This window comes from Neovison vison, chromosome 4, assembly GCF_020171115.1.
Source record: "Neovison vison isolate M4711 chromosome 4, ASM_NN_V1, whole genome shotgun sequence".
NCBI classification, from domain to species: Eukaryota; Metazoa; Chordata; class Mammalia; order Carnivora; family Mustelidae; genus Neogale; species Neogale vison.
In genome coordinates, this window is record NC_058094.1 from 128,630,487 (window position 1) to 128,646,892 (window position 16,406).

Below are 16,406 nucleotides of genomic sequence, written 5' to 3' on the forward strand. Positions count from 1 at the left end.
AGCCCTCCAGTCCCTCCCCACACGCAGCACGCCAGCTGGTCGGCAACTTACAGGGGCGACAACAAGCCACGTCTTGTAGAGGAGAGGCTCAGGGGAGTCGTACTACCATTTGCTGGCTGTGACTTTGTTGGCTGTGTGCACTCTCTTGCACGGTCCTTAGGATTCTTGTGATTCTAGTGAAGCCCCTTCTCCAGTCCCCAGGCTGTCCTGTCCATTACAGGGTATGCAAGGGGCACTTCCTCAAACTGCTGATGGGGAAGAGTTGCTTTTTCCTCTGATGACAATATGGATTACAAGATGTCCTCACAGTAGCTCATGGGAGGCAATGGCTGAGGCACGGTGAGGACTGGATACACAGGGCATCATGGGCTGCGGATACACATCACTGCTCTGCTCAAAGCAAGGGAAGACAAGGTCTGTCTACTGCGAAGACCCAAGTTCTGGCCTGTTCACTATCATACAAGAAGGTAAGAAGTGCATACGTGGAAGCACACTTAACTGGGAAAAGCACCCAAGATGGTGACTTTGAATAGAAATCAAGGATCTTCTCCTGCTATGATAGTATTTCCTGTCAGTTAGTTTAGAAAGCCTCTTAATTCAAGCTCTACACAAACAACTGACACTTGCTTTGACTTCAGAACAGATGGTCCACCCAGGCCCGGGTTTCCTGTGATTTGGCAACAGCATGAAAAACAAGCAAACACTGAAAGGAACCAAAGTCAGAGAACAGTCAGATACGAAGCAACACACACCGACCCATAGCCAATCGACAGTATTAACTTTTAAAGAAAGCAGCATAAAACTGTGTATCCAATGTTACCATTTACTTTGAAAGATTGTACAGATTGTGATGTTTATCGATAAACACAGGGCAAAAGTGCTCTCAGGGAGACTCACTTTTCACTCTAAAATCTATTCAAAGACTGTGTATTTTTAAAGAAACAAGCTCCAGAATAGACCTAACTTCCAACGATTAAAGGCCTCATGGTCCACCAGCGTGTTTAAGCTCAATATTTTCTGAAAGGCTTCCCTCAAGGAATATTAAGAATGCAGGAAAAGAGCTCATGAATGTCCTTTATTGTAGGCAATTATAACCACATTAAGTCTAACAACATCAAGGGGGTAAAACTGGCCTTTTCAAAGCAAAGGTATCAGATTTCTGGTTTTCATCAGCTCCGGTGCTCAGAGGGAAGGAAGATCTTTGACTTCCTAATACTGTTCCCTTATAAAACAGGTAAAACCTAAAGGTGCGCTTCTCGAATAGGGGGTTGTGTATGAAACAGAAGGACAAGGACCTGCTGCTAGCTTTAAACTACCCATTCCTAACTTAGTTTTGCATGTGCTATGTACACATAAATAGTTTAAGCTTCCAAAATGTCTGGATTAAAGCAGTTATTTTGCAAATCTTCAATCAGGCAGACAGTTGGTGACTAAAAGAGAAATAAGATAAAAACAACAGCAGTGAAGCCAAAAAAAAAAAGTGCCTAAGGGATTGAGAATGTTCACAAGCTATTTAGCAACATGAATTCAGGGTAGGGCATTCTAGTGTTAACAATTAAAGACCTCCTCGGTGCCAGTAAGTCCTGGTCTCACTGACGGAACTGAAAACCATGGGGAGGGGGTGGGAGAGGAGAAAGGAGAGATGAGAACCAGCTGAAATTAACATCTTATTAGTACAGATTCCTGGCATTCTGTACTTTGTTTTTAGACCGCAAACTTTCAAACAGACTCTTACATATTTAGAGTACAATTTTCGTTTCTAACTAAATTAAAAAATCCACACTACTTGTGGACGAATTAGAATCCTACCAGAATCCCAATTTGCCGGCACACACAAGCACCCCGGCGGCAGGACGCCTGGCTCGCAGCCATGAGGGCACGCGGTGATGAGGTAAGACTGTCTGGAGGGAGCCGAGTCTTTTCGATCATCTCTACTCGTTTTCTACTTCATGACCCGTGTTCTCACTGAGCTTGAACACGGGAATCTGCTGCCCATCCTGAAGCTTTAAGAAGACCTCCTGAAGGCGCCACCTGAGAAAAACCAAAAGAAAAGTCTCTACTCACGCACACCAAGGCAAAACACCTGGCCAGGAAAGGAAAAAAAAGTTTTTTGAATAATATCTTAAAAGTTTTAAACATTATTGTATACTGCAGCTACGTTACCATAACGCTTGAACATTGTCTAATGGACTCTGATTGTTTAACCAGCATTGCTGTTAAGGAAGTTCAGCAAAGAATGAATGACGGGTGAATGGAAGGGGCACGCACCGGGGAAGAGATGGGGAGGCTTATTCCCCGTTTCCTAGTTCACATCCACCTTCAATGCTGCGCTGGAGCTCTGCCAGCTCCTTCATTAATCCCAGGCTCAGGGGTCCATGAGCCCAGGGGGCACCAGGTGGGGGCTGCCCGAGGGCTGCATGCTCTCTTGTCCTCGGGAATTCAAACCCATCTTGGCTCAACGGAAAGCTTCATGGAGGGAAGCTTCCCGAGGGGGAAATGAGCAAACGTAGCTACGGCAACCAGACAAGAAAAGCCAATTAATGGGGTGGAGATTTAATATAAGGGATGGGATGAATAGTTCTGGAACAGGAACCCATGACTTTATTCATCTGCAGTGACCAAGGCCGGCGTGTGAGAAGCTATTGCACAGCAGCAATTACCAGAGATCTAGACACTGTAACTGTGAAGTTCTTCAAGGAGAGGCTCTTCGGAAGATTGTACTGGATAAAATGTCTGGACTCAGCTAAGAGCCAGCACCCTGGCTTGGGGTCTAGGCTGTCAAACTTTCCAAGCTTTGAAAAACAAACTCTTATTATGGCAATCACTTTGCTACAAATGAAAATAGGAATCAGGATTGTTTCCGTCAGAAAGTTCTCCTGCTCCCCCATTCCCACCCACCTTCCCACACACCTCTGAAAGGGGCCGTCTCGGGATGAGTGGACGTGGAGAAGACCCTGGGACTTAGAGCCAGAGACCGGAATCTTCAGCTGGGGGTGAAAAATGTGAGATACAATTGGATTGTTGTCCTCTAAGGAAGTGAAAAAATGTTTTTAGAGTGAACCCTAAGAAGTCCAATGATCGTTCACAGAATCAGCTGTTTTCTAGCTGAGCCTAGCTGCAGAATTTCCCCTGATTTTTCATCTGGCTCCATCCAAACATCCTACCCCTCTCCGGACAGTTTGGTGAGGTCAGTGGCAGGCCTCTCACTGGCAAACCCAAGGCTCTGGGCACTTCCAGTGATACTCGGAAAGCCACTGCTACAAGAGAACAAACCGCAGCTCCATGCAACAACACGGATGCCAAAGGCCCGGAAGTACGGAATGCACGATTTCTGGTTCTGGAACAGGCTAAACTATGTTGGAAAAACTATCGGAAAAGTGACTGTCACTAGCGGGGCTGAGGGATGTGAGAGGACCTGCTGGGAAGAGCATGCGCACGCTGAAGCGAAGGGAACAGGCTACAACTAGGTGGGGGCCTGAGCTGCACAGGTGTATGCACTTATTAAAATTCATCAAATAAGACAGATTTATATCCTTCCCTGAAGGTAAATTTTCCCTCAGGAAAAAAAAAAAAAAACCCCTCTGCTTAATGATATGTTGCTTATGAGTTTAGATGAAGCGTATGGATGTCTGAAAATAACGTGTTCGTGGACAGATATCGGACTAGATGAACAGCTATGGGATAAAGCAAATCAAGTAAAATATTAACAGTTGACCCTTGAAGAAGATTTCAAAATCTGCATCTAACTTCTGACTTCCCCAAAACTTAACGACTCATAGCCTACTGTTGCCTAGAAGCCTTACTGAGAACACGACAGTCGATTAACACATACTTGTGTGTTACATGTATTCTATACTCTAGTCTTACAATACAGTAAGAGGGAAAAAAAGCCGAGAAAAGCATACGGAAGAGCAAATGCATCTGCGGTGCTGCACTGAAACGCGGTGTTAAGTGGCGGGTGCTGGACAGTGTCAGGCAAGGATCAGCTCACGTGTGGAATCCAGATAGCAGTTACCTGGGTGCCACGGTGTACATTCTTTTATCTTTTCTGTATGTTTGAAACTTTTCATAATAAAAGAAAAAAAAAATCCCTGGTTTAAAAGGAAGAGCTATTACCAGCAAACCTTCTGGTTCACACTCTGACCTCTTAGGAGCTAAGCGATGGCACATCTCACCCGCTCCAAACTGCCACCAAGAAAGAACTGCGTGCTGGGCCCTGGCCCAGCAGCCGCTCCTCTGCGCGCAGCCCCCAGCCCACCAGCTGCTCCCTCCCGCGCCGTCCGCCTGAGCTTCCCCATCTTCCTGGGAAGTTTTACACTGTGGACCTTGAGCGCCTTCGTCTCTGCATTCCGCACGCAGTTAGAGTCGGTCCTTCACTCACCGTGGACTCTAACGCGTTTGTTGGACAGACAGACAAGCGCACTTTGCACTCAGGTGGGTTTATCAGGGGAACCAGAAAGGACGAGCCATGAAGAAAGCAGCCGGCATTCCACGGAGGCATCGTGAGGAAGGGAGAAAACTACCGGTTAAGGAGCCGCTCGGGCTCGCAGGAGCACCCACTGGCTGCGGACGCACTTCGCGACCTCAGCTGAAGCCGTGGTCCGCCACCACGGTCCCTTCCCGACAACGCTCAGTCCAAGGTGGCGACCCGAACCAGAACGCCCTCCCCGCCCCCCTGGTCCCTCAGAAAGGAAGCTGGACATAGGACGATGAATAGATCCGTATCGCTCTTACAGAAGGTTCTCCACAATGCCCAGTCATGGCTTGATTTAGTGATTTTCTCAGCCCGATCCCTTACTTCAGTCTCCTCCAAGACGCCCCACCCGCCCCCTCCCGCCGGCAGTGGCCTCTCCTGGCCTCCCAGGCCGCAGCCCGCGGGGGAAGCCGTTACCCGGGCGCTGGCGATGTCCACGAAGTTGTCCCTGTCAGTGAGGTGGAGGTGGTGCACGCTGAGAGGAGCGCCCAGGGCTTCCAGGGCCTCAGGGCGGCTGTGCAGCTGCTCCAGGGCCAGCTGGTAATAGGAAGCCTTGGAGAAGGCCTCTAGAGGGGAAAGACAGTTGTCACATTTACTTTTCTTTTTGAGATTTGGTCACATAGACTCTCTATAGAAAGTTGGAGGATACAATTCACGTACAGCACAGAAACAGAACAAATGTGAAATTTCTGGATGGAAAAATAGTGAGGGACCACTGACTCCAAGCAGTCCATTTCAGAGAAGGCACCTGGGGGAACAGGCAGATGAACTTGGGCGAGGCACTGGATCCTTCCGTTTCTCCATTTCTCATTTCCTGCCTCATGCATCGCCTCGTTTCCTCATCTACAGGGTTGGCTCAGATCCTCTCTAGCTTCCCTCTCGGTTCTAAAGTCCTACAACTCCATGACCTGCTCCAAGTGACACGGCTAGTCTGCGGCGGAGCTGGGGCTCAGATCTGTGACTCGGGACTCCTACACGCTGTCCCTTCCACTGAGATGAAGGTTCTGATCAACCAAAAAACAAGACCACAACTTCAACAGCAAAACCCTTAGGCCAAGAAACAGACACTGAAAGTGTTCATTTGTCAAAGTCTATAGGTTTAAGGCAACAGTTCCCACAGGTAAAGCTTTTTAAACTTCTTTCAGTGTCAGGTGCATTCCTGGCCCAAAGGCTGCTGGTAACTCCAGGAAGCGTCGCCCTGGCGGTGCCAGGGAGACAAGCTGCCCTTGGGAAGGGGTAAAGGTCGGCCTCCCAAGCACTCCTTCAGTCTGGCACTGAGAAAGAGCTTTGTTCCTGTAGGCCCGATCCCGGTAACGGACGGGAAAGTGAGCCTGAGCTGGGAGAAGTCAGGGACAGTGCTCCTCCTGGGCCGCTTCCCAGGACCGGGCCTGCCGGGGGCTGAGAGCAGAACAGGTGCCAGCCAAGGCAGGAAAAGGGGGAGCAGAAGCTGGCTCCGATTTCCATGGTCAGACACTGTCCTCAATATTTCAGAAAGCTTCCAATCCTCGGTATCTCAGAGGCTGTGAAATTTCTTGTACAATGACCTCAGGCACCGGCACTGCTATCATCCCTCATCACACAGCTAACTGTGGGGAGAGACCCCCGCCCCCTCGAGGCCACACAGCCAGTGCAGAGTCTCAGCTGTCTCTACTGGCAGACCCTGGCCTGCGAAAGGGGAAAGGCCAGCAGGCTCCCGGCCCATAAAACGCATCTATTCCTGTTGCGTCCTGGCCCCATCCCTTAGGCAGGGGCAGTGGAGACTGAGGAATTCCCGTCCGACTTCTCTACCCCAGGCGGTGCTCCTCTCAGGCCACCTTGAGACTCAGAGGCCTGAGGGCCAGCTCTGAAGGGAGGCGGGGCAGAGTGGACATGGAGGACACTGAGCTCCCTGTGCCGTCTGCTGGTGACACTCACGTCCCGGCAGGAAGCGAAAATGGCACAGAGTCAGGGTGAGAAGCCAAGCTGGGCGGGCATAAAGGGTCTTCAAAGAAAGTCAGTCTAGAGAAAAACCGCGGCTGCTTTGCAACTGCCTTGGCCGCCAGAATCACCACAGCCTGTCTTTACAAATTCAAATTTGGGGGCAGCGGGGGCCGGAAGCGGCTTCTGTCCGGATTTTGCATCCTGGACTCTGCTTTTATTTTCTGCTCTCCCCAGAGCCCCTGCTCGAGTCCCCTCCTCCACTAAGTCAGCAGCAGAGAGGCCGACGGCACTTGAGAAACAGCTGGTTTCCCCACCTGTGAACCATCTGGTATTCCCTCTCCCTCCCTCCCCTCTTTACAGAGTCTCGGGAATCCGCAGGGCTCTCTGGCGCGCGTACTGGCGAGCCAACGGGCTGGCTTTCTGCACGGCCTCCACCGCCCACGGAGCTGGGTCTTGATCTGCACTTGCAGGTCCAGGGAAACCGATCACGGGATGAGCTGGAAGCTACAGCCCATGGGAACGGCGGCCTGGCTTCTAAAAATAGCTCCCTCCCCCTCTCTCTGACCTGCCGGAAGCTCTGAAGCTTTTCCCTCGGGCGGGAGAGGGGCAGGGAGCGGGCGGAGGCCTGGCCATACTCACTCTGCGTCAGGTAATAGATGAGCGCGCAGGTGCCAGCGGCCAGCGCGCCGGAGGACAGGACCATTCGGCCGAACGCCCACGGCATGCTGCTTCCTGGAGACGCAAAAACAAGAGACACGGGTTTATTGTTACATTCAGGTTCATGCCAAGGCCTTCACCTGGGTGGGGGCCCGTGGAGAAAGGAAAGCTGAAAAGGAAGCGAGGCCGCGAGGCCACCGTGCCCGCCTGCGTCCTCTCAGAAAGCTGGGCCGTCCCGGGAGCAAAGCAGGGGCACCCTCCCGAGAGTGGCCCGCATCCAGGCCCCAGGCCACGGGGGCACCGCGGAGCACAGAGCAAGCATTCAGCGCCACCGGCTCTCCGGACAGGGCCCCGCCTGCCTGCCAAGCCTGCGCGGCCCGGGAAGCACAGCCGCTTTGTCCCCGGCCGGCTGGTAAACAGGAAGCGGGTCCTTTTGTCCCGAGAGCCGGTCTGATGAGCCTGCGAACGGGCTGGCGTGGTCACCGGCTGCTTTCTTTTATATTTTGAAAAATGTCCCACTGCCTGGATGATGCTTGAGCAGATGGAGAGGGGCCTGCTCGGCCACTTCGGCGCGCACCCCCACCCTGGCCCTAGCTCCGGCTCCCGAAGCCCGGGCGGGACCTGCTAGCGCTGCTGGCCTGCGTCCCCACAGCATTTAACCACTGCCCACACCTGGCCTGGGCCTTTCTGCGAGGCTGCGAGATACCCGGCTGTAAAACAGAGGAGGCCACTGGCTTCGATCTGGGCCACCACTCAAATGCCCACAGGACCACACAAGTCACACAAACGAGGGCAGACACTGACAAGTGAGGCGGGCGCAGCCAAGGGACACCTTCCCCCTGGCTCCAGCCAACAAGACCCCTGTGAGTCAGATTCTCTGTGCCGGCTTCCGGTAGGCTGCGACCACGTGCGCTGCAGGGGCCACATCCTCACCCTCTGTGAGATTTAGGTAAATTCCTCTATCTTGATATTTCTCCAAAAAGAAATGAGATTTTTGGACAGAGATGGAAATCCCAGTGTATATAAAGGGAAAGAGGAAAAGTGTTTATGTCCCCATTTGAAGATTTAACCTTAGAATTTACGCACTGCTTTGGGACAAAGCCATTGATGTGACATAAAGGGGTCCAAGGCATTATTGTGCAAGAGAACTGACCAGAATGCCAGTTCCTCCGCCGGCTGGACCTGTGCGTCAGGGTATCTATATCCTCACCACCCCTCCTTGACCTTCTAGAATACAGAGCATGGTAACAACAGTCTGCTTATCATTTCTGAAACCTGCAGGTACATGAATCCACGAAAAGGCCTGTTGGAGAAAGTTCCCCATGTGGATATTCTTTTTGGGAACCGAGAACTAAACACACCCCCAGGTAGGGCTAAAGTTGACCAGTTCAACACTAAAATAACATTAAATTGAGGTTTATATACGGAAAGGATTTTCATCAACATATCAAATTAGGGAGGATGAAGCTGTAGATCATCATTGTATTCATTTACTTACATGCAGTTTTATTCAACTAAGAGAAAGCCACTAAAACCCCGGGCACACGTAGCAGGATTGCTGTGCCAGTACTGGCTGGTGTTGGGTAGCCTGTAAGAACATTCCCCAGAGCTGAGTGTAGGTCAGTTACAGCGATGCAATCTGGGAAAAGCCATTTAATCTCATAATGCAAATGGTCAGAGCATCTCCGAAAAATGCATGAATCAGATCTTGCCTAATGCCAAGGGCAGTCAGGAGGGTGGGGCAGTGAGTATGAATCCCAGGGAACTCCCCACAAGGCTGTAGTTTCTAAAGCTGGCAGGAGGCCCGCGGTGGAAACTGTCCTGAAACAATGCAGAGAAGAGCCACCCATCTCTCACGGGAAGGTACAGTCCCAAGTGGACACTAGAGACCAGGAAAAACCCGCAACTGTTACGGGAGTAATTTACACATACTGTCTAACTTGACAGTACTCCACAGTTCTGATGGGGAACGCGGCCCCAGAGCGTTCATTACCTTCGCCAGTTCACAGCACAGCTTTCTTGAAGATCATCAAAGGAAAGGTGCGCTGCAATTAGATAAAGATTTTACATTAAAATCACTTTTCAAACCCAATTCTGATTTCCAGTTTTAGACAGCCAAAATTTATTATTAGTCCAAGCCTTGCAACATGAATAAGAAGTTAGGTTTAAATTTCAAAACAAGCCTGGTCTATAAAGGGCCCCAGATCCCCCCTTTCTCTTCTGCCCTACTAAGGAGAGACAACAGAGCCTGCTGGCTTCCTGTGCGTGGGCTCGGTATCTCTCGCCGTGATCGCCGTGATCAGAAAACCGGCGTGGGGGGGCAGGACCCGCAGCAGGTGTCTGACCACAGTTTGAGTAAGCCCGGGGCCAGGCAGCCGCCCATCAAAATGAGATGCTAGCAATGGAAGCTGTACACCGTAACTAAAGACAGTTTCTCAGGGTTAAAAAGAAACAACAGTGTAGTAAGTGTATGCATAGGCATTAATATAATAAGTAACACATATCTCTCACTGTTAGGTGCTTGGCACCTATATTCTGAGCACTGAACACAGAATAATGCATTTAACTCTCCCAATCACCCCATGAAGCAGAAACTACTGTTATCATCCCCATTTTACAGACCAGTAACTGAGGCACAGAGAGGTGAAGCAGAGTGCCCAAAGTCACAGACATGCGTCCATGTGGTAGCACTGGGATTCAGACCCCGGCAGGCCCAGGATCTGTGCTCTTAACCACCCTGACACGCTGACAGTAAGATACCTGCTGATTTCAGAAATACTGAAACAGGGGCGCCTGGGTGGCTCGGTGGGTTAAGCCGCTGCCTTCGGCTCAGGTCATGATCTCGGGGTCCTGGGATCGAGTCCCACATCGGGCTCTCTGCTCAGCAGGGAGCCTGCTTCCCTCTCTCTCTCTGCCTGCCTGTCTACTTGTGATATCTCTCTCTGTGTCAAATAAATAAATAAATAAAATCTTTAAAAAAAAAAAAAGAAATACTGAAACATTAAAAAAAATATATATGTCTGAATATAGCCATAATAATGTTCAGTGCAAGAAGGTCTTATCATATATGCCTTTCCTGCTATCTTTCGTGGTAAGAAAGTGGCAGGTACTGGGACTTCCACTCTTCTGTTTGGCGAACGGTTGCTGAGGGCCTGTTCCGGTCGGACAAGCAGCGCTGCGGATCCACAAAAGGGCCATCAAGTAAACTGGGCAGTTCGGCACCGCACGATCCTCACAGGTTACACGCCCCAGACTCCTGTTCATTAAGACAGTTTTCCAATAGTTGGAAGTGCTAGAAAGTGACGGAGGAAAGGGTGGGTGCCTTTTCCTAATTTCCACAAAGGCACCTACATGCCAGCCGCAGCCTGGTGAGTCAACCAGACGTGTGCACCAGGAGAGGAAGTGACACCCAGGAGCCGCGGACTCTGCCTGGAGGGCGTCAGCAGAGGTTTCACAGAGGAAATGGACTCAGCAGAGAAAGCAGCGAGACAGGCTTCCATCAGTGGAAACGGGGAGCAAAGGCCTAGCAGCAACCTCCACCCACCACCCCCAGCTACAGAAGTGCAGGGGAGTGGGTGGATCTAGGGCCACAGGACAGTGGTAGGGAAACTGAGGCAGTTCCTGCTAAGGGAGGCCATCCACCCTGAGCTGCTGGGCTCTACTCCACAGATGAGGGGCTGCAGACAGGGGGCGGGGGTGGGTAGCCATGCAGCAGGACCAGTCAGATGACCTATGACAGAGAGTGAGACCAAGAGCTAACACCGAGGTAGGAAGAGTATATCAAAAAGGCAGTTTCTTAAAATATTTATTTACTAATTGGTACAAGAGCTTATTCTCAAAAGGATGACAGGGCTAACAAGGCTGCGTATTTTAGAAGAAAAGAAACAAACTGAAAGAGGACATGAAGCCAAACAGAAAATAATTTTAAGAAAAGAAACAGAGCTGAGTTTGTAAAGTCAGTGCACGAAAGTACATGCTCTCGTGCACTAGATATTTCTCTAAGGAAGCCAAAAGATCTGACACCGGGTTTCCCATCTGCTCGGCAGAAAGGAAAGTCTGGGCAGTTGCAAGCGCCAGAGTGTCCGCGGACCAGCAGCGGGGGAGGAACACACATCCCAACACACAAAGCCCGAGAAAGCTCTCCCATACGTGCCCAGCACTGCAGTCTCTGCAGTGGCCAGCCCTGCAAACGACATCCCCAGAATTCCTTCCTAGAAGTTTACAGCTTCCGGGCGCCTGGGTGGCTCAGTTGGCTAAGCCACTGCCTTTGGCTCAGGTCATGATCGTGGAGTCCCGGGATCGAGTCCCACGTCGGGCTCCCAGCTCCATGGGGAGTCTGCTTCTCCCTCTGACCTCCTCCCCTCTCACGCTCTCTCTCACTCCCTCTCTCACTCTCAAATAAATAAATACAATCTTTTTTTAAAATTTCACAACTTCCAAAGAACTACTTTTTTTTTTTTTTTTTGGCAATATCCCATAATAAAAGCCACAATCACAGTCCACGGAAAAGCATAACCAAGTGGCCAAACAGTGAGGCCTGAGCGGGAAGCTCCGATGGGCCACCCTGACTCAAAAGAGACATGAGGCGGTCATGACCCTCCTGCTCCCTGTGCGTGAAAGTGAGGGGAGGGTCTGGGAGCGGGGTTAGGGGCAGAGAACAGGGACTCAGTCCCTGCTCCTTTTCAGTCCACTTCGGTTCACCTGCCTCATCAGCTGTTTTTTTTTTTTTTTTTTTTTTTAAGATTTTATTTATTTGACAGAGAGAAATCACAAGTAGACAGAGAGGCAGGCAGAGAGAGAGAGAGGGAAGCAGGCTCCCTGCTGAGCAGAGAGCCCGATGCGGGACTTGATCCCAGGACCCTGAGATCATGACCCGAGCCGAAGGCAGCGGCTTAACCCACTGAGCCACCCAGGCGCCCCCTCATCAGCTGTTTTGAAGAAAGAACTCAGCAACCCCCAACCTCACACACAGAAAATAGAAAAAGCCTTGGTAGAGAACTAGAGATAGATGTTAGGCTAATCCCAGGATTGTTCATTTTAGAACTAAGCTTTTGAGAACTGAAATTTTTAAAATTTGATGTGAAAGTCTGCAAGAAACTCAAATTCTGTTACTAATGCACAGTTAAGGGAAGACTTTTCACTTTACAGCTAAGTAAGAGGCAAGGCTTCTGGCACATTTTGAAAATTAAGTTGGTTAGCCACAAGGTAGAACAAAGTACAGGCAAGCTCTCTTCAGAAAGCAGTCCTAATAGCTCTGCTCTGACACACAAAGGGTGACTTGAGTCCCTGAAGGTCAACAGCTTGCAAACTTTCTAGAAGCAAATGGCAATCTGTGAAACAGATGCCAGCAGAGCTGCTCAAGCCAGCACAGGGCTGGAGGGCCCTCTGATCTGCCTCCCCCTAACCCCCAGCCAGATGAAGGTCTGCAGGAAGTACCATTAGGTGGGTAAACAGAAGCAGCCAGAGGGTTCAAGCCACAGGCAGGATCTGACCAGGGAAGCAGGAAAGCAGTCTGCTGGTACAACCTCAACCTGAGCTGCACATCAGAATCATCTGAAAAGCTTCCCCCAAATCCCCCAAAATAAAAAACAGATGCCCAGGCCACCTCCCAGATCAATTAAAACAGAATCCATGGGAAAGGGTTCTAGGCACAGGCATTTTTTACCTCCTCAGGGGATGCTAATATGCAGCCACGCTTAGGAACCAGGGGTCTGCAGGACCAAAGCACAGAAAGTCAGCAATGGCCTGAAGTTCAACGGCTGGTCATGTGCTCCTGGGAAGTTAGAGACTGGAAACAGCTCTTCTCTCCAGGCCACAAACCCCGCCTACCCCCGTCACATCTTGAGAGACTTAGAGCCTACAGCAGTAAATGGAATGGACTCCTCTTGCCAAACATTCTGGCAAGACCGGACAAGAGGCAAACTAAGCTAGGGGGCCAGGTCAGATGGTGAGAACCTCAAGCAGAGATTTGCCAGTCCATGAGATAAAATCCCAAGCTTAATAAAAGTTGAGCTCAGGAGGCCCTCACATTGAGACAATCATCCCAAAACCCAGCTGAGGAAGACGGACCAATCTACAGATAAAAATCCTTGATTTTTAACAGGCATTTTTCTCACACTGTATATTTCTGAAAGTCCGGTTATGTCTTACCAACTGAATCTCCGTAGTAAAGTGATTCTTTCCTCTATACCACCATCCCCAAATAGTTAAAACCACGACTACCTTAATCTGTGGGCATAACATAAGGCAGCGGAAGTGGAGAAAGGCCAGAAGCCGACCCATGAACCCAGAGTCATGTGACTTTCCCAGCAAGACTATTCATGTTCCATGGTTCTAACTCCGGGCTTTGCTAGGGGAGCCCCACTTCAGGAATCATCTGCCTGCTCACTTACTTTCCTCCAGATCACATACGGCCAGCCTGGCTTGTCCCACATCTAGTGACAACTATGGGCCAGGCACAATGAACATTTTATACGCGCTACTAATATAATATCTGTGAAGGACAGATATTTTTGCCTTTTTGGAGCTAGATAAAAAGGCTCAGGAAAGGTTCTGAAACAGCTCATCTGTTCCACAGCAGAGCTATTACAGGCCTCTGTCTGATCCCAGAGGCCACGGTTTTTTTTCCACTAAGTAACAAAACCCGTGTTACAGACCAGAGGTTTCAGAACAGTCAGCTTCCCATGTGGGTGATACATGCTGTCCAAAAGGCACTCCACAAGTTCCCAGGTGATCCCTGCAGGAAGCAAGCAAATCACCCCTGTCCTGGGAAAGAGTTTAATCAATATATCCCCAAGTGATCATTTTAGGACTCAAGACAAAACAAAGACGTAAAAAATCTATTTAGAGACAAGAGGCGGTGGAGGAGAGAGAGATCTTCCCCGTTTGTTGAATGACACTGTCCACTGCTACTACCCCCTGAGGATTACATATCCCTCCAGCCTTTATAAAATCAAAACCGTGAGGCATATGGGAATCAATGCCTAAGAAACGAGAGATGAAAAAAACTAAGTCAATAGGAACTTAAATTAGAATGAAAGGACAACAAACAAAAAGACAAAAATACAGAAAAAAAAAGATTTTAAGAAAAAAGTATGAATAGCAAAATCAAGAAATAAAAGAAGGTAAACTTTTAAAAAACAAACGTATTATATTTGAGATAAAGGAGACAAAAAAATGGCTAATACCAAAGAACAAAAAGACAAAAGCACGGGAGTAAATACATAAGATTAAGAAAAAATGAACTTAAATGTTCTCACACACACACAAAAAAAGTGAGGTGATACATTTATTAATTAACTTGATGGAGGAATCCTTTCACAGTATATATGCATATAAAATCATAATGTACCCTGTATCTTGTAATTTTGTCAATCATACCTCAACAAAAAGAGGTCATGATGTTGACATGTGGCCGTTAGTGTAGAACACCCAATGCCCATTCCACCACGTGTCCTCCTTAAAGTCCATCACCCAGTTATCCCCTCCCCCACCCACCTCCCCTCCAGCAACCCTGTTTGTTTCCCAGAGTTAACAGTCTCTCATGGTTTGCCTCCCTCTCTGATTTCTTCCCATTCAGTCATCCCTCCCTTCCCCTATGGTCCTCTGTGCTGTTTCTTATATTCTACCTTGAGTGAAACCATATAATAATTGTCTTTCTCTGACTGACTTATTTCACTCAGCTCCAGTTCCATCCGTGTCGATATAAATGGTAAGATTTCATCATTTCTGATGGCTGAGTAATATTCCACTGTGTATATATGAACCACATCTTCTTTATCCATTCCTCTGTCAATGGATATCTGGGCTCTTTCCAGTTTGGCTATTGTGGACATGCTGCTATAAACAATGGGGTGCACGTGCTCCTTCAAATCACTAACTTTTTATCTTTGGGGTAAATACCTACTAATGCAATTGCTGGATCATAGGGTAGCTCTATTTTTATACTTCTTGAGAAACCCCCATACTGTTCCCATAACCTCTTATTTGTAATAGGCTGATCAACAGGCAAGGACCCTGGCATGAGTGACTCCCCCGCCCCTTCTTAACCTGAGTTAAGCAAGTTAATAAGAGGCTGTCCATATTCTTTCTATCATAAGTATCTGTTAGTGATCAGAGGGAGACCATGATTACCTGGAGAGAGGGCCCAGTACCAATAAAAATAATTAACATTTGAAAAATATTAGTAAAATGTAAGATAAAAAAGACAACAACTAGTTTAAGAGAGTACCAGGCTACCACTTCCTGACCTGAATTTACAAATCCCATTTCAAACATCTGTAAAGGGGCACTTGGGTGGCTCAGTCACTAAACGTCTAACTTCAGCTCAGATCCCAGGGTCCTGGGATCGAGTCCCTCAATGAGCTCCCTGCTCAGCGGGAAGCCTGCTTCTCCCTCTCCCACTACCCCTGCTTGTGTTCCCTCTCCCCCTGTGTGTGTGTGTGTGTGTGTGCGTGTGTGTGAAATAAATAAATAAATAAATGAAAGAATAAAGAACTTTACAAGAGATACTATTATAAAAAAATAAAAATAAAAAGCCAAAACATCTGTAAAGAAATACAAAGGAAATGACAGAAGGAAGAGCCTGCTTTGAGCATTAACAATTTGCTAAGTCTGGGAGAAATTTCTAATAAGCACAATGTAAATGCAGACAGAGAAACACACCCATGGCCTCTGAAGGGGAAGAACCAGGAAATACTTGGGAAGAGGTTTCAGCTCCTCACCTCTCTCCACCACTCCAGAGCTGCTAGGTTGGCAGCAATCAGTAAATAGGCCTGCCCGTCCCACGCTAGATAAGTCCTAAACAGCCACTCTCCTTTCCCCATCCAGAAGCTCTTTTTCTGCATCCATTTGGAGACTCCTATCCTAGTAAGTACCACCCTGCAATAATTAGACGCAAGACTGGCAGCGGCAACAAGTGACTCCAAGAAGTAAAATAACGTGGAGAAAAATGATTTGGACAATTTCAGTTTACAGGAGTAACTTACTACCTCTGAAAACCAAGAGCAACGGGAATAAGGAGACATTGTTCTGAAAAAGAAATGGAAGAAATTTAGATAAGGAGAGATTGCAAGAAAACCTGAAAATGCAATAGCAGAAGTGACATGTAGCCCAGGAGAAAAAGAGCAGAATTTACACGGTGGAAAAGCTGAATTCATAATGAGGAAGTTACAGTCAAGACTTGACAAGAGTGGGACAGACCAAAATGCAGGTCATGCTCCAGTTCCATTCACCAGACTTACTGGCAAAAATTTTATATTACAAGAAAGAAAAGCAAATAGAAATCAGTTCCCCAAAATTATACCTATAAAGAACAATGAATTCCCAAGGACAATGGAACAGCAACAATGACTTC

The 16,406-nt window shown here is 48.5% G+C and overlaps 1 protein-coding gene across 2 annotated transcripts in view; it reads right to left on the bottom strand.

The window, feature by feature from the left end:
• Window positions 1–809: 809 nt before the first annotated feature.
• Window positions 810–16,406, bottom strand: part of LOC122904643 (cytochrome c oxidase assembly factor 1 homolog) — a 96,598-nt gene continuing 81,001 nt past the window's right edge. For both annotated transcript variants that reach the window (XM_044245674.1, XM_044245675.1), the window contains exons 2-6: window positions 9,045–9,096; window positions 7,034–7,126; window positions 4,892–5,040; window positions 2,911–2,987; window positions 810–2,031 (exon numbers count right to left, since the gene is read on the bottom strand). In XM_044245674.1, coding sequence (XP_044101609.1) covers window positions 1,932–2,031; window positions 2,911–2,987; window positions 4,892–5,040; window positions 7,034–7,118 — 411 coding nt within the window. In that variant the 5' untranslated portion in view covers window positions 7,119–7,126; window positions 9,045–9,096 and the 3' untranslated portion in view covers window positions 810–1,931. The remainder of the gene's footprint in view (window positions 2,032–2,910; window positions 2,988–4,891; window positions 5,041–7,033; window positions 7,127–9,044; window positions 9,097–16,406) is intronic.